The sequence below is a fragment of the Malurus melanocephalus genome, unplaced genomic scaffold (genome assembly GCF_030028575.1).
Source record: "Malurus melanocephalus ecotype Western Australia unplaced genomic scaffold, MMel_1.1 scaffold_128, whole genome shotgun sequence".
Lineage (NCBI taxonomy): Eukaryota > Metazoa > Chordata > Aves > Passeriformes > Maluridae > Malurus > Malurus melanocephalus.
Window position 1 is genome coordinate 320,270 of NW_026623360.1, and position 23,944 is coordinate 344,213.

General features: G+C 44.7%; 2 protein-coding genes across 2 annotated transcripts; one reads left to right on the forward strand and one right to left on the reverse strand.

Moving 5' to 3' along the window:
- Positions 1–336: 336 nt before the first annotated feature.
- MED21 (mediator complex subunit 21) lies at positions 337–4,503 on the reverse strand. Its single transcript, XM_057370506.1, has 4 exons — positions 4,437–4,503; positions 4,206–4,320; positions 3,877–3,977; positions 337–1,061 (listed from the first exon to the last, which is right to left on the reverse strand). The coding sequence occupies exons 1-4, from the start codon at positions 4,476–4,478 to the stop codon at positions 885–887; spliced, it is 435 nt and encodes a 144-aa protein (XP_057226489.1). The 5' UTR covers positions 4,479–4,503; the 3' UTR covers positions 337–884.
- Positions 4,504–5,914: 1,411 nt separating this feature from the next.
- TM7SF3 (transmembrane 7 superfamily member 3) lies at positions 5,915–23,161 on the forward strand. Its single transcript, XM_057370507.1, has 12 exons — positions 5,915–6,052; positions 12,166–12,320; positions 14,094–14,244; positions 15,334–15,454; positions 16,207–16,378; positions 16,692–16,869; positions 18,121–18,207; positions 18,621–18,701; positions 19,406–19,558; positions 20,722–20,819; positions 21,384–21,546; positions 22,110–23,161. The coding sequence occupies exons 1-12, from the start codon at positions 5,983–5,985 to the stop codon at positions 22,370–22,372; spliced, it is 1,692 nt and encodes a 563-aa protein (XP_057226490.1). The 5' UTR covers positions 5,915–5,982; the 3' UTR covers positions 22,373–23,161.
- The last annotated feature ends 783 nt before the right edge of the window (positions 23,162–23,944 follow it).

Consider the following 23,944-nt stretch of genomic DNA (forward strand, 5'->3'; position numbering starts at 1 on the left):
TGATTGTGTGAAGATAAAAACACCTCTTTAGAGAACCCTGGGGACAGCAGGCATCTTGCTGCTTATGATCACAGCATTCATGTGGCAGCCACTGCTTACACTGAAAAGCAACTTTATGTAATAAGCTATTTTCAGTTTTCTCACTGCTAATTTTTACCCAGTCATCCAATGCTTCCTCATCACTGCTTGCTTTAGAGGCACACACCAGTTGCCAAGAGAGCACAGAACATCAGCAAAAGCACAGAAGTGGCACAAGCAAGTAAAAGCAAGTGTGTCAGTGGCAACAGTGGAATCAAAGGATCATTTGTGAGATACACGCAATAATAAATGTTAATATCAGATACCTGCAGGTTTATTTCTTTGTAAATGAGATGCCAATAACAAGAACAATCATTCTGCAAACATCAGTTTACTTATCCTTTCACATGCTCTGTAAAGGGTGGTAAGCCAGTCAATCAGCCATAGGAATGCAAAATTACCATATCTATTTATTAAAATAGATGACCACCACTGTATTCACAGTACTGTCTCCAGGGAGCTGTGGCCAAYTCAAATGCGTCTGAGGCTTACAAAAAAAAAACATACCATGACCGTAGTGGGATTTAGTTATACAAATAATTCTAACATGTAACAAATTCAACTGAAGTCCTATGTGTGAACAAAAAGCTCATTTGAAGTCAAGGAAATACGTATCAAYCCACACAGATCCAGAACAGATGCGTTTCCCACACAAAACCCGCAGCCGAGCTGTGACAAAGCCGCTGCTCCCGACGCGGAGCAGAGAGCGGAGCAGCCTCGAGGTGGGGCCGGGCCGTGCACTCCATCAGCGGTGCATCCAGAGGCGTTCCCSAGGCTCTTGGGCAGGGCCATGCTGCCCTCTGGCGCTACGAGTCGGGCAGGGGCTGGCTGTGGGTGCCGCTCCTCGTCTTCAACTGCGACTGGGCGATGTCGGCCAGCGCGCTCTGGATCTTTTCCAGCAGCACATCGCCSCGATACACAACCTCCTCCAGCCGCGCCGCCGCCTCGTGGTTCTCCTCCTCCAGCCGGTACAGGCTCGCAGCCTTCAAAGTAAAACCGAAATGATGCCGACAGTTTTTTTGAGTTTTAAGTATTTTTCATGTATTCGTAGCTTTTAAGGCTACTATTACTTGGTCATGTAGCTCCTAGTATTTTTCCTAACCTTTCTCTTAGATTTTAGGACAATAAGATAACTTGGACTCTGTTTAGTCACATTCTTAAGAAGCAGCAGCCTGACAAAGATGCTTTGTTTTCCGACCAGAATTTGAGAAGACACAAGAAATGTGGCAAGGAAGCTCCTGGAACAACTCCAGTGGAGCAGAATCCAGGGAAAATTACAAAACCAACTATTCTTCTAATTGGACAATATTTATTAGATATGCTGATTTGTTAAACTTATAAAATTGTAGAAAAAATCCAATGCCAGGTGTGCCCACGACCATCAGGACACCTGGAAGCTTCCAATAAAGGCCTGCTTTTTATTTCACAGTTTTAACAYTGGTTTAAGCGTTTCCTCTTTTGATATTAGGCCACAGGGAAAAGCAAGGATCTTCAACGGAACCCAAAACTGACTTTGCTGCTCAAGGATACTGAGGGAACAGCTGGTGCTCCCTAAAAAAAGAAAGGTTTCCTTTTAGCTCCTCAATTACATCCTAACAACTTCAGAGCAACTTGCTACAGCTTGCACCCTAAACCAGTGCATATTCACAGGGAATAAACACCAAAAAATACTAAATAGGAATTTTAGCTTCTTTCATGCCATGGCTCTTGGTTCAGTACAGATCTTCTTATGAGAAATATTTATTCTCTACTGAAAGGATCTCTACTCAGCAGAGCTTAATTTAAACCTTTCATCTTTCAGATGAAACTGTATTATTTAACTTCTTCAGCTTCAAACTTCTTTTCAGTTGGACAAAATATAGTGAAATAAAACATTTAAACTTTGAAGTATTTCAATACTTTAAAATATTTACCAAATTTAAATCGACTAAAACTCATTCTAACTGAATAACAGAAAAAGCAATGCAAAATAGTTTAAAACTGGTATTTTCTTAAAGTAGTTATACAGATCCTTAAGAAGTCCTGCTTATATACAAACTGGCAAATTCTATCCAGATATTCAACTTGTCTTCTGCAAGACTGATGTCTWTAATGAAGGTTAATGTAGGAGTGAAGGACTTGACAGCCTATGGAGGAAAGGTCACAGAAGGAACRTGGCAAAGATAAAAGACTGAAATTTAGAATCCAGATCAACTACTTCAGTCTTAGTTGTTCAAYAGTTAACTGCAGGTAATTCACAGAATTTGTACTGTCAGCTTCACTAAAAGGGAAATCAAAAGGGGCAGGTCAATTGTCTTAAGCATTAGTGTAACAGCTCCCTCCATTCATCTTTTAAGACAAGACTGAGATCTGAAACATACACCAAGACAACTTCAGTATAAAAAAGCAGATTGGCCTAAGTACATCTTTCAGCCAAGTATTATCTACCACTTCTCAACAAAACCTATACTGCATATTTTAGTGCTTCAAGCACTTTCAGAATTGTTTCTTTGAAGGCTGTCAGAATATTTAATACTGCACCAAATTAAGCAATAGAAAATAAAAATCAAAACTGGAATCAGTAAGTGATGGAACCCAAGCTAATTTATCTTAAAACCACACCAGACAGAAAATATCAGAAATTCTTGTGACATGAAGTTCTTCAKAAAGATAGCAAGAAACTGTTGAAGTGTCACATCTAAGGAAAGCATTTCCCCCTGGGTAACCAGCTCCTCCTTCTGGAGCACTCTGTTTTGCCCACATCAGCTGCCACTATGATCAGACCCTGCTCAGTCACGGAAGAAACTGGAATTTGTCTGCAGCAGGCATTCTATCTTCAGCTATTAAAAATGCACTTACATGAAATTATGATGGTGTTAACAAGCCCAATTAGTATGTTCAGCAACTACTGGGASTAGCAAAGTTTCCAAATTTAGCCTCCTCTCTTTAAAACAAAACGTGATGCCACTGCCAAGTCATTTATATTTGGCAYATTTAGTGTTAGTCTTTTGTAAAACATCTTTGAATGGTTACAGAGTATCAACCCTGTCTAAAACCTTCTTAAGAAGGTTTAAAACCTTCTTAAAGATGATCATCAGGGTTGTCAGGGAAACAGCACTGTGCATCCTTTCTGTATCCCAAAAAGAAAATACTTGATATAAATCTAGCAGTTAAGAGTCAAAAAGAAAAAAAAATTGCTGTTTATTAGACAAAATCTGTAGAAACAACAGAAAAAAAAAACCCCAAATTAAAAACCAAGTTTGGCCGGTTCAAAGGACTACTTGTTATGGAAAAGTGATGGAACTGTCTTGGAAMAGAGCTAAAGAACTTAAAGACCACTCTGCAAACTCTTTAACCAGAAACAATGTGGAAGAACAAAAGATTTTTGTAAAGTGTTSGTTTTGCAGCTGCAAACTGAAATGCGAGAAAATATGAAATATTATCCAAGGGAAAAARACCCAAACAMATGCACAAAACATGAGTATTTTTCCATCTGTTCTGTTAATATCTGAAAAAAAGGGTGAGCAGTTTCCAGTAGAGTGGTGGTGTGATAAAAGCACTGTTCTAAAAAACATTTTAGCAGAAAACTAAGTTKAAAATACTGTCACTGAGTATAATCTTATTTAGAACTAGATGTAATTTCATTATTTCTACTAAGCCTAATAAGTACTAACAGGCTAAACCTCATGAAAAAATCAGGTTTGTATTAAAATAACTTTTCAAGATGACATGGCCTAGAGATGAAAAAAACATGTTAAAAAAAAATAAGGTCGTTTCTCTTCAGAAACGTTCTGATACTGGAATTAGGAAGACTAGTACCTGCAAAGCTGCTGTGGATTCTTCGCTGGGCAGGGAATCTATGAGAACATCGATATCCTTGGCAGTGCGCGCGATCAGAGCTGCGAACAGCTGGGCGTACTCTGCACAAAACAYAGAACAACTCAGGCAATCACTCAGGGTATTATTAGAAACAAGCACAATTCTGTTGTCACAATGTTACGCAGAAAATGCAGCTGACATCCATTCACCACTAGACCTCCATCACTCCACCAGCTACAGGGGTAGCTGAGCCCGGATTTTGCATTCCCGAGCGCACTACATCAAAACACGTTCGCATTAAGTCAGGAGATGAGGGAAGCCGGACTTGCCTTCCGTGGGGTTCGCGGGCTGATCCTTGTTTATGGCCGTCTGGATGTTGCTGAAGGAGGCCGGCGGGCCGCACTGCTGCAGCACTCCGATGGCGTTACAGAACTGGTCTGCGAGCTGCCGGCACCAATAAACATGGCGTTAATCACCCTACCCCACCGCTACAGCCACCTCCGGCTCACGGCGCATTCCCGCCCGCGCAATACCCCCGCCGTGAGAGCGGAGGGCCTCACCGAGTTGACGGCGTCCTGCAACTGTGTCAGCCGGTCCGCCATGGCGGCCGCCACCACCGCCCCTGAGGAGCGGCCACGCGGGAAGCGCGCCCCCTGCCGGCCGGGAGGAGCCAACGGCGCGGCCGCGGGCTCGGSCCGACTGCAGGGTCCGGCATTCCCGGCGCTTCGGTTCCTTCGGGAACGGATGTATTTGCCATGGTAGCGGGGTAAAAAAGCCCCAGATCGCTATGGGATCCTGTGAGGAGCTGCTGAGGGAGCTGGGGGATGTTCAGCCTGGAGAAAAGGAGGCTCAGGGGGTACCTTACTGCTTTCTACAACTCCCTTACAGGAGGAGGGTGCAGCCAGGTGGGGACGGGCTCTGTTCCCAGGAAACCAGCGACAGGACGAGAGGGAATGGCTTCAAGCTGCATCAGAGGAGGCTTAAGCTGGACATCAGAAAGAATTTCTTCATGGGGAGGGTGGGCAGACATTGGAACTGGCTCCCAGGGAGTCACCATCCCTGCAGGTGTTTAAGGTAAGACTGGACTTGGCACTCAGTGCCATGGTCTGTTTTACGCCATGGTGTTCGGTCACAGATTGGACTCGATGATCTCAGAGGTTTTTTCCAACCTAAGGGGTTCTGTTACTGCCACGGCGTGGACAGCTTTTGCTGCTCAGCAGTCGCTCTGATCCCAGCTGAAAGCGGCAGCAGCAGCACTCAGGTGCTCTACTCCTGCTCCGGACTGAGCAGGCATCACGCCAGTGTGGTATCCCCAACAAGCCAGCTTGGAGCCAGCACCGGCCTCTGTGTCCAGGGGTTGGAGAATAAATGCCATTTGTGCCAGTCGGTATGTGCCCATCCTTCTTATATCTGACWGCTGGGTACAATGCCAGCCTTCACACAGGTCGACCTTTAAGATCATCTCATTCTAACTCCCTGCGGTGGACAGGGACACCTTCGAATATCCCAGATTGCTCCAAGCCCTATCCAGCCTGACCTTGGATGCTTCCAGGGATGGAGCAACCRCAGCTTCTCGGGGCAACCTGTGCCAGGACCTCCCCACCTGTCACAGGGAAGAATTTCTTCCCAATATCCAATCTAAACCTACTCTCTGTCATTTTGAAGCCATTTCTCTTATTCTGTCACTACATGCCCTTGTATATAACCACTCTTTAGCCTTGTCAGAGATGCTGCGGGCGCAGCAATGATAGAAACTAATCCACCCAAAGTGCTTTCCCGACAGCACGGTTGGGCGAGGATTTTGTTTGCCTGCACATGTGAGCTGGGAGGTAGGGTCTCTCCAGGTTAAAAACCCACGTCCCAAACTGCTGATCCCAAACCCCAGCGTACATTTCTAAGGAGCTGGCAGCTGTTCCCACATCCGAGAGATTCCTTCCCGCACTCGCAGCGCCCGTCCCGGCAGCGCCTTCCCTCAGGTGCCGGAGGGGGGCGGGCGCGGCCTCTGCCGGGCGGGCCCCGCCTGCGCACCGCCCCCAGCGCCCGCCCTGCCCCAGTGCCCGGCCCTTCCTCAGCCTCAGCCCCCTTCCCCGATCCCTCTGCAGAGCTATGCGGGTCTCACCTTGCCCCGCGCTGCTCCTGCTGCTCCTGGGGGTCCTGCGCCATGGCGGAGCCTCAGGTGAGGGCGGCGTGCGGCGGAGGAGSGGGGCGCGTTGGGTTGTGGCCGCCATTAAGCGGCCGGAGGAGCCCGGCTCGCCCGGGAACGGGGAGGCTGTGCCCCGGTTAATGTCCAGCGGCAGGCACGGCAGGGCGCTTGCTGCGACTGTAGCGCCTCTTGGAGGTGTCCCCGGTGCTGGCGGGGCGACCTGCTGCTGTCCGGAGGGATGAGCCGGGGTGGGGAGCAAAGCTGGCTGCGGCACTGCAGAACCGCGGTGTGCATTCATGGTTGTCTTAATTTTCCACGAGGACAAGGAGAGCCACCCTTTTTTTCCTCTTTCAGTCGCCCCCCCCCCCCTTTATTTTTTCACTCCTTAATAACTATGAACGCCATAACTTTAACCCTTTCATGGACAACACGGAATCATTTTAACGGCGCCGTTGCTTGCAGGGATGCGGTGCCGCTGGTGTGGCTGCTGTAGGGCTGTATTCCCTGYACAGAAACAAGGTGGCATTGGCTACTTATGAACATCAGTTTATATGACAAAGGGAACATGGCTAAAAGTATGATTACTTTTGTTTMGTTTTGGTTTTTTATTCCCCCCCGACCACGTATAAGTTGTCATGGGTTCTSACCACCCAGTGGATGATGGTTTGAAAACCACTGTCTATAAAACTGAGGAAAGGAGCAAAACCTATGATTTACAGTTTGGTCCCTAAAGTTCCTTGTTGTCTGTACTGATGTAATCTGACTTTATTTGGCATGGGCTTTTTTGGTAATTTCCCTGTATTCCTGCATGTGACTAAAATAGGAGTCCAGAGTTAAGTTATAAGTGCTATAATAAGCATAGTTTGGGAAGATTTACAGTCACTTCTTTTTTTTTTTTTTTTTTTTTTTTTTTCTTATCTTTTGGGTGGTTTTTTTTTTTTTTTTTTTTCTGGTTAAACTCTTATCTGTTCAAATAAAGGAAAAACTAAACGGTTTCCTCTCAGAGATAATTCATAGATAAGCAAACAGTCCTTCACATAAGGGCTGATATAAAGCTAAGAGKCTTCCTCCTCTTAGTTTTGCTTTATTTTTAAACTTGCTTCTAATCGTARAMTGGTTTGGGTTGGAAGAGACCTTAAAGCTCATCTCSTTTCAGACCCCCTGCCATGGGCAGGGATACCTTCCACTAGACCAGGTTGCTCAGAGCCCCACCCAACCAGGMCTTGAATGAATAAAGCTTAATTGTCCCGAAGGAGATTGTTGGGTTTTTTTACAGGGCTTCAGGACAGCATTGGGAACCAGTCCCAAATGTGGAATGCTTCTCTCTGCTATACCCTGCTCCCTCTCCCAGTCTCATGCCCAATATCTTAAAGGAGAGCCAAGTATTCCCTATTTCTTCTAAGAGCTAAAAGCTTTGGCTGGGCACCTGATGGTGGCAAGGAGGTGCGAGAATGAAGGTTCAGGATTCTTAGACCTTAATGTTTATATTAAAGGATGCTGGCAAGCAGTTTGTCTCCTGGACTTGATGAAAATGGGTCATGTGTTGAGTAATTTTTTTACGGCATGTAAAAAGGCAAAGTAACTATGGGACTAAGCAAACTGCTTTGCCTTGAAGGATCCTGTTGCTGGTTTTCCTTGCATGATTGAGGGTGGAGGGGGAAAGTATTTTCCTTGTGAAAAGCTAATAAGCTGTATAATTWGTGTACCAGAGTATAGCTGATCATTAGGCCCTTTAAACAAGGCCACTTGCTTAATGGTTCACTGATTTGAAATTGTCTCGTGGTTATTCAATTGTGGACACCCACTTTGCAGGGATGGGCTCTGCTAACGCCTAATACTTGAAGATCCTGCTTCATTTTAGAAGTGCTGATTACTAAAATCTTTGCATGATGGCCTCTGTTAACCTCTCTRGGCTCCTGATGGGCTGCAGCTCTTCAAACTTGGTTTTTGTGCAGAGGTGTTTTATATATTGTGTTTGTTGCTGTTCAGGGAGCTCTGTTTTCATGAGGAGCACCTCAACTGGCTGAATTTGCTACATCCAAACTGGCCYGTTTAGTGCTGGAAAAACTAAAGTGAATTTATAGTGTAATCAGGACTGAGCAGTGCTTTTGCAAAGGGAGCTTATCTGAATGAAATTTGTTTGTGCCAGCTGTTGAGTCTATGCAGRGACAATATTTTATAATAAGAGGTTCACAGAAAACTCTTCCCTCACTTTTCAGGCTGTAAAGACCTCTCCTCTGGTGAACGAGTATAGTCCTCTGGCATGGGAACGGTGCAGKTGGCGACTAGCCACAATCTGTGGTGTCATCTGCTTTAAGCACGAGTCTCAGTACACACAATCAAAGTTTAGAAGCTTTCATTTATGTTCTTGCTCCTTTTGGGAGTGGGGTGGGTGCTATCTTTTTTTAGGGACCCGCTGGCATGCAAATCCTTGTAGCAGGACCCTCCCATGCATTCATGTCTGCATGGCCTTACAGGTCKGATAGAATATGACTCCAGGCTTTATTCTGTTAAGTAACTGTATGCTAATGTTTTTCTTACTCAAACTGGTAGTTAGTCTGAGCTTGCACTWCATCTTCATTAAAAATCTTCATGTGACTACTTGTTGTCATACTCCCTGCACTGGAAAGTTCTCCTTAACTCCTGGAGCTTGCTTACGTCAGGTTGTTCTGCATATCCTCTGCAAGGTACAATAGAAATTTATTTTCTCTGACTGCAGAGAACCTCTGTCAGGGAAGCATAATGTTTGGGCATGGCTCTGTAGGTGAAAACTGTTCTTGTGTGGACAGCAATGTAATTTCTTCAGTTGTCTTTCTTGCTGGAAATTATACTGCTAGGTGTAATCAAGAATCTTGGGTGGTTAACTGCTCTGTGGTGGTGGGGAATAACACTTGGCTATTGGAGCTGGAAATGTGRTTTACTCAGAGCATCAAGGGAGCCAAGAGCTTGGCACTGAATAAGCAGAATGGAAACCGTTCAAGCTGGGTGTTGCCTGTTGGGGAAACTGTGTGTCACAGGGAAGGGAAAACAAATGCAGAGGCTCTGGAATTGTCTTATTGTTTGGAGTTAGTTAGGAATAAGGATTTTTGATCTCAGAAGAGCTCCAGGAGGTTCCATTTCTTTGCTGTCTTTACCTGTTTTGCACTTCATCTGAGAGAAATGATATACAATGTGAGGTGACAGAGTGGGCTGTTAGCTCTGTTCATCAGTTCTGTATGCAGGACTATCTGTGCTCCAGTTCTGGTGCTGGTACTGGCATATGSAATAATACATGCTCAGTGATCCGTCTTTGCTCTGCTGCTGCTCAGTTTCAGCAATGCTGACTTCCTCTGAGCCTCTGTTCAGTTGATAAGCTCTGTAATAGAGGGGGTTCTTCTCTTGTATCTAACCCAAAATTACTTTGATATGCAGTGACTGTTGGAACTCTCCCTACAAGGCAAGGAAGAGTGGGCACCTTAGAGTGTTTCCAGACTTTCAGTGTTGGGTGCAGTAAAACAAGTTGGGGTGTCTGGATTTTGCTCCTGTTGCTGACTTGCTGGATCAACTCTCACTTGTGAGGTGGTTTCARCTGTTTTGCCTGTGCTGCTGGTCCTGCAGATCTGTCTGGTGGGCCACTTCCAGAGAGATCAAGCTTGCCCAAAGGAGAAGGTTGCATGCTGTGGCCAGCACTATGTAGTCATGGAAGTCTCTGTGTCTGTCCTTCAAAGGATATTTGACTGAACTCTCTGTGGTTCAGGGAGTCTAATACCTGTCTGSTATTAAAATCAGACAGCAATAGGCCTGGTGAATTATGAGTTGGTTAATTTAATAATTAGTCTTGYTCACCATCTTTCCTTTCTGTCTCTGTAACCAGGAGTGACTTGATTAAACAACAGAGATGGAGAAGTCTGGAAGGGGACTGTGATCTCTGGCTGTGGAGCAATTGCTCTTCCAAAAGCTTCTTAGAAGATTCTATTGCTCTGCAGTGCTCATCATCTTTCAGGCCTGACTGGAAGTATGGTTTGAAGAGCCTGTGAGCAGCAAGCTGAATAATATTTGTGTGATGGATGTAGATGTTCTTGTTCTTCACCCTGAGTCTCTGCTCTTCTGCCCAGACTTTGGGATAATGCGGGTCACATGCACTGTTTTCAGAGCTATTATGCAAACAGTATAGCAATATGGAACATGTACCTTAATTTACCACGCTAATTAAACTTGAGAGAGTGCCTCTGACATTCAGAGTCTCATGATCATGCTGAAGTAGAGGTTGTGTGTCTTGCTGATGAATCTGTCTGTGTTTATGCAGAGGCCCCTGGGTATGGCTACAGAGTGGAGGTGAGAAACAAGGCGGAGCTAGGCAGTTTCTCTCATTGATGTGGATCACACAAAGAATGTGTATGGTTTCAGTTTTTTTTTCTTAAAAAAACGTCCAAGTATGAATGTCTTGTGGTTCAGGAAGCTCTTAAAGATCAAAGAAAAACATTTTTCCTGCATTCTAAGCTTTCACTGCAAATTTTTGAGTGTATAGATGTACAGACTGTCCCTTCTGAGTGCTTTTCTTTAGCATTCATACTGCTAGTTACATTTCTGGTAGAACTTGAGCTAATGAGGAAAGAGATCTGAAGACATCTGAATGCTGCTCAAGGGACCCTGAAGAATCAGAAACTGAAGGATTCACAAAGGGGTTTTTTTGCAGCTTTAATTTTACATTAATTACTGGTTGAAAATTTAGTGTTGAAACTTCTACCTCAACACAAACTGTAGATGATGGAACAGAAAAAAATGGAGAGTCTTTCTTTCCTCACAAGTGGTTTAAGATACCCATATTTTAGCTGAGGTTTTATTGGTGTTGCAGTACTGGYATTAATTGAATTTTGGGAGTGAGCATATAAGGGTTGAAGTTTCTTCACTGTGTCATGAGTGGAGGAGGCTCATATGAGGGTGGGAGCTCCCSTCTGTTTACATGTCAAGAGGCAAAGAAACTGGCCAATTATGTCAGTTCTTGGCAGGAGAGAGACAAAAGTAACAGGACAGGAATTAGTACTGGATACAGTTTCAGATAAGAAAACTGTCCCTTCCCTTGCGCATGGGAGCCCCACTGTGTCATCAGCAAGTGTCCATGGGATGGTGCTGCTGGTGGTCTGTGTTAGGGTACTTCGCAGTATCAACCCGTTRCACTGGAGGCAACTTCATTGGGGAAATAAATATGTGTGTGTTTAGGCTTGATAAGCTTTAGGGCTGTTTGGGTGCCCTATGCCCGCAGCGGAATTCAGGGAAAAGCCTGGAAGGCATTGTGCAGTCTGGCTRCAACCACCAACCAAAGAGCATCATGTGGCTTGTGTGTGGCTGCTTCGCTTTCCTCCTTTGGCACCTCCTGTCCTTCCAGAGCCCAGCACGGGTAAAAGCCAGGCTTGCTGGCAGGACTTGAATGACAAGCCAAAGCTGATGCTCAAAGATCTTACATCCTAGGTCATGTGGTTCTCTTTAAAGTGGCAGTGGATCATGGGGTCATGCTCATTGTAAGAAGAAATGGTCTAGGTTATGTCTAGGAAAATTAATCAGATTTTTAGATACAGGAATCAGAATTCAGCAGTCCTAATATTTAAAAATAGTTTAAGAAGAAACAACGTGGAATAGCTGAAAGTGGGTAAATAAATGTCTGTATGTAAACTACAGATTTGACTCTGTCTTCCAGAAGTTGACTCCAATTYCCATTGTCAATAGGAATTCACCTGGAATGTCTAATGGATATTGTRAAGGTTGGCTTGCTGATACAGACATAATCACCTGATTTGCCAAAGATCAGGCAGTCCTCAGTATCTTCCCCTACTGACCTTTTGCAGTGTATCTGGCTGGTTGGCTGAGCTGGTGAGCTCAGCTATATCAAATCCTGACTCCTGTGAGGAAGCCCCGTCCCTGTGCTCRGGTCAGTGCCAGGCTGCAGGGCAGGTGCTCTGGCTGTACCTGTATCTGTAGGTACTGCTCTGTGTGTGGCAGTCTCTGAAATCTTGGTACAGCTCACAGGATGAGAGCAGCACAAAGCAACATCCTGCTCTGCTCCAGCTGACTAATACTGGGCTACTGGAAAGTTCCAGGCTTCCCTCATAATTACTTCCCTCTGGACCAGAAAAAAAAACTGTATCTTCCTTTTTTTTTTGTAATGGCAGGTCTTCTTGAGCTCTCCTTGGGAAAATTCAGAAATGTGCTACTTAACCAGACCAATCCAGTGGAGGCTGTAATCAGGAACATTGCCAGCAACGTGACTGTGGTTATTTTTCAAGTGCATGCCCAGCAGAATGATGTGGTGATATCCTTTGATAAGGTAARAGTGTCACTTCTGTTAAGTGCTGCCTCTCTTTCAACAAAGGGYTTGGCTCTGGTACATGTAGGACTATTGAACTGAAGCTGTATAAATAATGAGTATCTTTTACCTGCTTGGCTTTTAGACAGTATTACTGTAGCTTCAGAAATCCTTTCTTGTGCTTATATGTCATAGCTGCTATTTTGAAGGACTGAATGCTAAAGAAATTTCAGAGTGGGCTTGAAAATGTTTCAAGGCTTTTTATTTACCAGAAGTGGTGCTTTTGACATRTGGCTGTACTGACTGCTGTCCATCAGCTTGTCAGATTAAAAACAGATCTGTGTAAGTGTTTGCCAGGTGCCTTATGCATGACCACCTTGGGATGTTTAGTTTTCTGCTGTTTCCATGGCTTGGATCTAACCACTCACAGATATGACATGTTGCTATCCCAGCTCCAGAAATTCTTGCACAGTATTCCAGTGAAAGCTGCTACTTCTAGACAGCRATGAAAGCATTCCTGCTGCTGTACACTGCATCCCAGTAATGAAGGGACAAACTGAGRCTGATCTAAAATACTGATTTTGTTGTTGTTATGGTGCTGGGAGGCTCTGACTGGTATTTGAACAGAACATTGAGTTGAAAATGGKAGATGAGGGTCTGACAGCTGCTATCCAGTTCCCCTCTCTCCACCAGGATCTTTGAAATGAGAATATACTGAGTGCCAAGAAGTATCCTGGGAAGCTTTAGAAGATGAATGACCTGTAACAAAAGTCACCCAGCTCAACCATCCTTGTGCTGGTGAAAAAGCCAGGATTACAGGGCTGAGGCATTACTGTTACAACTGTTCATTCTTTGCTTACCACTGGTAGAATCYTGTGCTGCCAGCTCAGATCTCTTTGCATTCATGGGCCTTACTAGGCCAAGGGCAGTGATGCAAAAATACAGCTATAGTGCTTTTAGGGCTGGACTGCCTCTAGAAATATGCAGTTGAGYTAGACCTTAAAGTCTGCCAAGGCCTCTGTGCTTCCTTGCAGTGTTGCCTTGGGTAACTGTGGCTGCCTTGGCCAAAGGCACACTTTCCATGCTGAAAATGTGACTGCAGGTCAATTGGTTGTTTCAGCTGTGGGACTGTGATACTGACATTGCTGCCTGATCTTTTCTCAAGATCCCTGGTTCTGGAAGGGATGGTGGTGCTGGGGATTGGATCAGTAGYTGGCCTGGGCCCAAAAACATCTGGCATTGTGAATGCTAAATCATCTAAGTCATCTCCATTCTGGTGAAGATAGGAAGGTGCTACTGTACATTGGTTCCCAGTTTGCCATGTCACAACATTTTGTGAAAGATATTCCAGTCCTTTTACACTTTCACTAGTCAATCCATTGCTAGACTTCAAGTAGCTAGATTTCTCTTCATCTTGATTGTGATTTTCAGTCTTTTAATAGTTCCACACTTGTCACCTGGATTTTTGAGCCTGAGCCAGGCAGTGTGTGGTGTCAGAGCTCYCTCTTTGGCAGCTCCCTTTTTCCATCAGCTAGAGATGCCATCTCAGATGGTTGAGAGGTGGGCCTGTACAGACCTCATATAGTTCAGCAAGGCCCTGCACAGGGAGCTGGACAATTCCAGGCACAAATACATCTTGGGCAGAGCCTGATCTGTTGGAACTGGCACCGATGTGTGCCTGTCAGGTTTGTGGCAGCAATGGGCTTCTGTGATATTATCAAAACAGAAATATTATCAAAATATGGTAGAAATTTTCTCAAGAACTGCTTATTTACATAATTTGTTTCTGTGCAGACTCCACTGGTGAATGGCTCAGGAATTGGAGCAGACAGAGGGCTGGTGTCCATCCTTCGGCCTGARCAGACCATATGCACATGGTACCTGCGCTCCCTGGATGCTGGCCAGGTGCTCAGCACTGCCATCTCTATTCCCTACATGGAGAAAGGTACATTCTCATGGGGTGTCCACTCTGCTTAGTCAAGTGAGCTGTGGAATGAAGTTGACTTTCAGTGTTAAATGGTGGAAATCTGATGGAGATACCAAAAATATTTTGAAACGGGCTGAAAAAGTTTTTATTGTCACTGCTGAATTGTGAGTTGCATTTAGGATGTCCTTTATGGTCTTGCCATGATTTTGGCCTTAGAAAACTGTTGTGCATATAATGGAATCACAAATCTGTTTGGATTGGAAGAGGACTGTAAGATTATCCAGTCCCAACCCCTAGGCCTGGGCAGGGACACCTTCCACTATCCCAGGTTGCTCAGAGCCCCATCCAACCTGGCCTTGAACATTTCCAGGGATGGGGCAGCCGCAGCTTCTGCGGGCAGTCTGTGCCAGGGCCTCACCACCCTCAAAGGGTGAAGAATTAGATATTCTTCCTAATATCTAATCTAAACCTACTCTGCTTCATCTTAAAGCCATTCCCCCTTGCCCTGTCACTCCAGGCCCTTGTAAAAAGTCCCTYTCCAGCTTTCTTCAGGCTCCCTTCAGGTATGAGGAAGCTGCTGGAAAGGTTCCTTCYCCAGGCTGAAGAACTGCAGCTCTGAGCCTTTCCTCACAGGAAAGGTGCTCCATCCCTCTAATCATAGTCACAGTCTTCCTTTGGACTAAYTCCAGCAGCTCCACATCYTTCTTGTGTTGGGGTGAGGTCTTAGCAGAGCAGAGTAGAGGGGTAGAGCCCCCTCCTTCACCCTGCTGCCCACACCTCTTTGGATGAAGGACGCTGTTGGCTGTCTGGGCTGCAAGCACACATTGCTGGGTCATGTCAAGCTTTTCCTCAGGGCTGCTATCAATCCATTCCCGAGCCAGCCTGTGTTTGTGCTTAGGAGTGTCCTGACCTGTGCGCAGGACATTACAGAAGCTTGTATCCTTCCATTCCAACACTCCAGTCATTGTTCCCATGTGTGGGGACCTATCTCAGCCTGCAGTGAAACCCTTGTGCTGCCTGCAGGGCCAGAATCTGATRATTTTCTGTGATCAGCAAGTGGATCGTGCCTGCAAGTGCCTAACTGCAGTTATCTTCTCTGTGTTCTAGATCCTATTCCTGGGGGCTGCAATCTAGAATTTGACTTGGAAGTGGATCCAACTATTTACCTGGACTATACGTTGGTTGATATACAAATTAAGTTTGCCCCTGCAAACTTGGGATATACCAGGTGTGTGAGAAACTTCAGTGCATTGAGCAACACCTTTTAGTCTTGTGTTTGGCCAAAAGCCTAAACTATAGACCCTGTTGTAACAGCTGAACCATCCAGCTGCTGGCAGAAATCTTGTTTGCTGCAACAAATGTAAATGGGGAAAAGGAGGAGGGGAAGAGATACTACATGAGAGAGATAAAAGTTGAGAGTTGCATAAGCTTCCCCACAAGATGTAACTTCAGAAATGTAAACAGTCAGCAAATACTGGATCTTTCCATTCCTGGTAACAACTTAATTTGTTTGAGGAGCAATTGTGTGTTATAGCCAGTTTTATTTCTTTWCTAATACTGAAGCATGATAATGACCCAGGGTTTTGTTTCGCTTGAGACTTCAAGTTAAAAGGCATTATTTCCTGAATGTCACAAGTGATAGGCAAGGAATGGGAAAGACTATGCCCAGAGTTGCATGGAAAAACAAACAGTGATATTGTGGCTTTGGTTGTTGTGGCCTCTTGGAATTCCTGTTATGGCAATTCATAGGAAGCCTCTGTAAGTGCAAAGGTGGGWACCAGCTCAGGCATCACCTGTACCAGGGTGGTTCTGTGATGCTGCTGTGCTGTGTGCTCACAATCACAGTCCAGCTTTGAGTTAGCTGCTGGTGCGCACCTCTAAAGAGCAGAGGCAAATCCTGTGGACAGGAAACCATGGAAAACAAATGTTAAGGTCTGGGCRCTTATGCTGGGCACTTGGCTGATGTGTTTTTAATTGCAGAGGAGCAAATCCCCCCTCCTGTGACTCGGGGACTGGTCAGAACTCGCGGTGGCGGCTGCGCTATGATGTGTACCGGTACTTCCTGCCAGAGAATGACCTGTCTGAGATGGTGCTCATGAGCCACATAAGGAAGATGGCTGAGGTGCAGAGTATCAAAGCCAATGGCATTAAGGTGAGCCTGAAGCACTGGGGCACCAGCCATATTCAGTGGTGCTCTCTTATTCTCTCCTCCCTTGTGTTCATCGTCCTGGAGTAGAGATATAAGCTGGCTCCCTGGCCCTGCTGGGGAGTGGAATGGCAGCCTTGCCTTCCTCAGAGGCCAGACCTGGGTCAGCAGGCAGGTAGGGAACCTGAACTGTGCCCTCAGGTGGGGAGGGACAAAACRTAGTGGGAGAATCCTCTCCCATGTCAGAAAATACAGGAGTGCTGGAGGAAGGGCTCTGTCCTGTGAGCCTTGAATGCAATACAGATATTTACTTTTCCAGATGCTTACGCTGACAGCTGATGACAAGACCAATGTCTACTTCTCCTCACTTCCTGGACAAGGTGTGATCTACAATGTCATAGTGTGGGATCCTCTTTGGAACACTTCTGCTGCATACATACCTGTGCATACATATGCCTGCAGCTTTGCTGACCTGGTGGATAACTGCTCTTCTCTCAGTAAGTTGGGAATTGTATGGCCTTCCCAACTGAGCTGCAGCTCCAACATGCTGAATGGTTCTTTGAGATTAGTTTTTTCATGTGTGCAGGAGATCTTTGTTTCACACTGGGTATATTTTGTTATTTTATGATGAAGTCTGCTTCTTGATTGAGGAGGAAATATTGCTTCATCATTCTAGACAAAGGAGAATCATTAGCAATTGAAGGTTTCACTGAATGGAGGTTTAATTTGTGGCTTGCAAATGTAACTCTGAACTCTGTAGTGCTCTCTAGCTTGTTCCATTTGAATTAGATACATAATTTCAAATCATCTGTAGGACTCTTCACGCTGGATGTGAAGCAAAGATAATAAAACGCAAACTAGATTCAGCCAGATTTTTCTAACTGTRCTGGTGCTAACAAGGATCAGTAACCTGCAGATATTTTGAAAGAAGACAGTCACTTAAAATAAGCATGGAGGTAATGTCAGCAGTATTAGTGACTACCACGTCATGCTGCTTTGTACAAYGCTATATAATGATAGAATTTGTGTAGAAACAGAGCAAAGCTGCCACACCCATTCTGACTACAGAAGGAACTTGAATAACTGGTAAAATTTGGTTCATCAATTAAGATTTGTTCTCATTATTTTCATACATACTGTACACACAAGTGACTGTTGTCAAGCTCAGTGTTGTCTTATGACAACATAAGACAAATCACCTGGGCTAAACCTAATTCAGAGCACATGGAAAATATGATTTACTTCTTCAGATAGCTTAAATACAGGTAAGAAATTTRCATGGAAGACAGAGGTCAGCCATAATGGTATGCTGATGATCATTTTTGTTGCATGGACCATGTGTGAGAGGGAGAMAAATGATGAAGGCTGCAGTGTTAAAGACTACAATTGCTACCTCGGTCACCAACCCCATAGCACTGATTTTYATAGATGACTGGATGTCCCTTATTTGAAAACTGAGCAGAGAATTTCCAGGCAAAGTTGTATCTGTATAACAAACTAGTTGCATCTACTTAGTAACTAATTGGTACAGAAACTTCACTTCTTTTGAATAAGGAAGAAGCTCTTGATTTCTTAATCAGTCTGGGACTATTTCAATATTCTGTTGGAGATCCTATCTAGGCAACTGTTAGTTCAGGCATTGCAGATCKGACAGGGTAAAGTTTGTGAGAGCAACCTGACCTTCCCTTAGTCTTTTTGGTGGGACTACTAGGTGGAATGTTCTAGTAAACTTCGCTTTCTTCTTGTAGGTAAACTCTCTACCAAAGTATTCTTCACTGTTTTTGCTGTTCTTGGTCTTTTCACCTGCTTTTTTGGACACAGATTCTGGAAAACAGGTACTGAATATTTGTTTTTCCTCATAAGTCTGTTTGGAACTTCATAAATGTTATTCTGTGTAACTTAGAATGGTGGAGTTACTATCAAGATTCACTTGATAATGACGCTGTGCCAGTTAGGTCCACTGCTTTGCTTTTGTAGGATCTGAGCTTTTAAGCTCAGAGCAAGAAGTTTCTGGGATGCAAAGAACAGAAACTTAGAACTGAGGTGCATGCTGGGTAATATAGCTATAAATATGTAATTTTTAATTAACTGAAGTGCTTGTGGACACCCCTGTCCAGGACAGAGTATTGTCTGGCTCTCCTTTTGTGAGTTGCTATGTTCCTTCCCCATTGTAATATAAAGATGTCTGAAGATCCACTGAATTTGGCTTGGTATGAAACTTGCTAAATACATTTTCCTTCTTCTCCAGACTTATTCTTCATGGGCTTCATCGTCTCAGCGTTCTTCTTCTTTGTATTCATCACAAGGATAACTGGCCTTAGTTATGATGGTGAGTAGATGTGTCAGGATAACCTGTGCTCTTCCCAAACTCTTKTTAGGAACCCTTCAGGTGCAATCTCAGTTGTGCTGTTAACCAGCCACAGGAAGGATAGCAGGGTGATGCCTGGGTGCTTGAGCTCTGATTGCTGTAATAGCTGAATATGCGATAGAGTAAGTGTTGCTTTCTTCATCAAAGTGATGCAGAATTAATACCTGATATTAATTTCAGTAGCTATCCAGGAAAGATAAGAGGTTTCGGGAAACTGAAAGTTTGCAGTGTACTGTCTTCCTACTTCTTCCACAATGTGTGAYCTTTGTTTCAGATCAAAGGCAGGTTTCATCTGTAAAATAAAACTAGGTGGTCTGCACTCAGCTTGTTAGACTACACACAATTACTACTTTTGTCTGTCCCACCTTATAGAATTCCTTTTTTGACACTTGTGCAGGTGCTGTAGCCAYCTCAAATTCCTGGGAACTCATTGTAATTGATGTACATAGTACCAAGGCTTCATTCCAACCCCTGCCACTCTTTCAGCAGCACATCGCAGCTTTAGGCTGGTACCTAAGTSAAGTGCATGAAGCAAGTTCTGATACATTTGTTACCTCATGAAAACTCACTGAAAAAAAGCCAAACAAGCATGTAAATAAAGCAGAATGTGTTACTGCAGGAACTRAAGTTTCCAGAATGCTGCATTTTTCTCTTTTCTCTTTCAGTGCGTCTTATTTTGACRGCAGTGTCTGGAATTATTGGAGGTCTGCTCTTGGTTGTGAGCTGGTGGAGATTTGGCTCTGTCCTGCTCAGCATGTTTATTATTGGACTTGTGTTGGGATTTCTCTTCTCATCAACCCTCTTCTTTACTCCACTAGGTGAGCACTGAAATCCTCTGTTTGATGAGTGCTGTATTCCTGCTGTGCTACAGGGACACTGCAAGGCTCAAGGGTGAATGGCACTCTCTGGTTTATGATGGCACCCCATCATCTTAGTGGGATGTTTAGCTTTCTCTTTCCAGTGTTGGGAGAAATAGAGGTGTACCTAAACCCTTCTCTGAGCTGTGCTGTAACTAAAATTACTTGGGGAAAATGAAACTGATTATTTTGCAGAGAACTTGGTGAGACTCTTCTTACTAAAGCTTGTGCCATCTGTTGCACCATGTGTGCCATTTGTGACACCAGCTCTGCTCTAGGCATGCACTTGTTCTCTTGTTCTCTGTCCAGAACAAGTCCAAGTAGGAAATCTGCAGTCTAAGGTGGAGACGTCAGGCATAAAGGCCTTAGCCAAATTACTTAATAGTTAGTAAGCCTGCTAAGCTGGAGTCCTGCTGGGACACAGAGAATCAGCTGCACTTTATTGTATATTTCAGTCTCAAGACTTCTCTTTTTAAGGTCCCTTGGTGGGACAGTTYTTTATTCTTCAGTTACCTGTGTTTCATCCAAGCCATGATTCTGTGATAATCCATGCAGTCCATGGTTGCTCTTCATTAAAGTGGGACAGTTAATCAATTCAGCTTGTCTCCTCTGATCAATGCACAGGCCTTAGAAAACAGGGAGAGAAAAGAAGTGTTTGAGTGATTTAATTTTCCTAAAACCACAAGAATTTGTTGCCTGGTGTTGTTATGGCTATATCTGCACCATTCTCTGGAGTCAAACTTGAACAGATGCAAATTTTTAGCTTAGAAACCCATGTAGGCCATAAAGTGTCTTCTTATGGGACAGCAGTACTCTGGTACTTTTCATTATTAATGAGTAAGTGTGAGTAAAGTGTACTTGGTCAAAAATCTTTGTTCCRTGGACATGATCTGCTGCTCCAGAAGAGAGTACAGGATCTGTGCTCCATTGGGACAGTTTTTCTGCTCTTGAGTAACTGTTCCAGTGCATCTTTAGCAGTCAACATTTGAGCTCAGAAGTTGAGCTTTTCAACAATGTACTCCAGGTATTTCTGAACATACAGAATTTTGGGGGGGRAAAGCTTAGCCCCAACCACTTGCAAAAAGGGAATGTTTTTCTCACTAGCAAATGTGGTATCTTGGCAGGAGACTACAGGGTCTTCCGGGATGATGTGGTGTTCTGGGTGACCTTCACTTGTGTAGCCTTGTTGATTCCAGTGCTTTTTGTTGGCTGTCCAAGAATTGTAAGTAACTATGCTGTCATCTCAGGAGGGAGGGAGGAAGGCTAATCAGACTTCTTAATGCAAAATGTTGCCATGTGGGATATGTACAGAAAAGTTAGTATAGCTTTGTGAAGCTCAGCACAGAACCAGTTCCAGCAGTTCCTATTCAGCCCTATTTGTGCTTAATGGTCCATAAGCAAAGGAGTGGCTTCTTTTTTTTGCACATAASATACACTAAAACCTGTGTTTAGTTGACTTCTGCTGTCTTATCAGTTTGGCTGGATAACAGATGTGTGCAGCCAATTTATCAGAGAAGAACTGATAAAAATTACAAAATACTTGCCCAGAGAAGCTGTGGCTGCCCCTGGTTCCCTGGAAGTGTCCAAGGCCAGGTTGGATGAGGCTCTGAGCAACCTGGGATAGTGGAAGGTGTCCCTGACCATGGCAGGGGGTGGGACTGAATTATCTTTAAGGTCCATTCCAACCTGGGCCATTCCATGATTCTATGATTCTGCTGTCTTAAGGAGGTGGGAAATAAAGAGTGTACATCAGTCTCCTAAAGCTGTGGTTTTTCTCCCTGTCTAGCTGAACATCCTGGCCTGTGGAGTAGTGGGCTCTTACACGGTGATTCTGGCTATTGCTTGTTACGTCTACACAAGCCTTGCTTACATCACCTTAGACCTGCTCAGAAGGGTCCTCAACAATTACTTCAATAGAGCTTACACCAATGTGCCTTTCCAAAGGAATGGTAAGTCCTCCTGAGACTTTCTTCTCTTTTTAAGAAGGAATCACTGCCTCTTTGGTTTTGTTGTTAACATGGGTGGGAGCAGGAAGGGATGGGAGAACAGTGGGTGAGGGCAGGAAGGGATGGGAGAGCACAGTACAGATTTGTGAGATTTAAYAGCCGTGTGATAAACAGATGTGAGTACAGATAACAGTACAGATAACACAGATGTRAGATTTAACAGCCGTGTGATAAATTCTAGTCCTTCACAAGTAAAACTGAGTAGACTCAAAGGCAGGAACCTTCCTGCATGTGTTGTGACAAAGGCCTTTSTGAAAGGTGCTGCTCAGGCTTGGGCTGGCAGTTTGCTGAGAAGTTTGCAGAGTGGGCAGTCAGAGGCATAATACAGGGAACAGACTCTTTCCAACTCCCTGTGTGTCCTGGCTTCTGCATGGAGATACTCTGGGCATGTGAGGGTGCGGAGATGATACTTCTTCCTTTCTGTCTCTAAACTTGTTCAGTGTTTGTGCAAGAGAAAGCAAGGAATGTTCTGCTTTGCTGCAGGAATCTGTTTCTCTTTTTTCCAGATTTCATCATCCTGTCAGTGTGGGCAATGCTGGCCCTCAGCGGGGTCACTGTGCAGCTCCGCCGGGAGAGGAGTGAGGTGCCTTTCCCACCACATCCCTATCTCATCTGGAAACGGGAAAGGGAGCGGAGAAGCACCAATGTCTTAGACCCCAGCCATCATATCCCTCCTCTGAGAGAGAGGATCCACAACAGGCTGCTGCATATTAAAGAGCTCTTCCAGAAGAACCAGCCAGCCGGGGAGAGAACTCCACTGCTTCTGTGACTTGCCAAATAAATGGTGGGAACAGAGAGGGAGGATTTGGGAACGGTGAGATGATGATTACCAGCAACCAGCCAGTGGTGCAGGATTTACCACTGCTACTTTGTCCTGCTGAATAAGAGATTGCTGTTTGCTCAGCTTGGCAGAGCAGTATCTGTCCAGTACACTACATGCTGTTTGTGTCTCCTTCATGGTACACTCTGCCTGCTGTAACCTGCTTGTGTCCAGCTGCAGAATCCTGTACTTGTGGCCAAGGACAGGGATTGATCCTGTGGGGTCTACTTTGCTGTTGGGGTACGTGAAGTATCAAACAGGCCTTGGAAAGCAACCTACTGCTTGTCCCCTTTCATGTGGAAACCTCTGCTGAGGCAATGCCTGACATTACTTAGGATGGGCAGCCTGTCCAGCTCTGAGGGGAGGGACAAGGACTGGAGTTCTGCCAACAGGAACTGAGCATCTCCTTCTAATACAGGTACAAAATGTGTGGCTGCAGACATACAGGTTTCCAAGAAGTGTTACTRAACCTTGCAAGCTGAACTGAGGGACTTGAATTTAAACTGCACTGAGTTAAGTGTTGTATGTGTGCACTGTGGGGCTCAGGAATGGGGAGTGATCTGAGACAAGGTGAATTTTTCCTTTGCTTTTGGGTGGTTCTGTGGCAAATTGGTCATCTGGTCTCTGCAGAGATGACTGCTRAGAGAACACAAGAGGTTTGTCTCCCTGTTTGCTTTCTGAACAGCCTCTGTCTTGTTTCTGCTCTGATATAGTTTTTTTTGATGGTGCTGTCATCAAAAATAAGCTCTGAAATAAGCTCTATGTAGCCAATGGCAATTTTTTTTCCCCCTGGAGTTGGCTGAAACACTAATTATTTATTTTTAATCACCTTTTAATTTTGCCTTTAACCAGTAAAAACAGCATTCAGCTAGCAAAATACTGACCAGGATGCTTGCTGACAGAATGTGTTCCTTACCTCCTCAAATTGTATCTGCCCAAAGCAGAATGTAGTATAAAAACAGAGGGGGGACCGGTCTCATGTGGTGGCTTTATGCTCTTCCTTAAGAAAAAACTCAGGAGCCATATTCAAAATGAAACTTGAGCAAAGTGTTTTTGGCTCATGTAACTTCCCAAGCAGACYGGAGGCTGTTAAACCTGTGTTTACCCCCTGTGCCTACCCCTGGTGTCCAGTGGGATTTGTCAGGCACTGAAAGATGGCTGAAGTCTCGTATCCTGTACCTTGACACAGRTTATGGTGACTCTTCCTCCTCCGCCCTGTGTCTGAACCTTCAGTGAGAGCAGCCAAGTGCACAGTCCTGCCTGTGTGCAGGTGAGTTGCTGCTCAGGTGCCTGCATGGAGCCTCCATAAGGGAAATTCCCAGGGGTGGAAGCTTAAATTCTCAGCCACCACTTTAACTTCTTGGTAGGAAATATGTAAGAATTTCTCTTTCTGAGGAAACCGGCAAAAGAACTTTTTTGGGAACTTAATTGGAAGTTAAACACACTGGCATAGATAGGAATGGATGACCTAAAAATGGCTTTTCTTTAAGGAGTGATAGCTCAAAGACAGTGTCTGAGGTG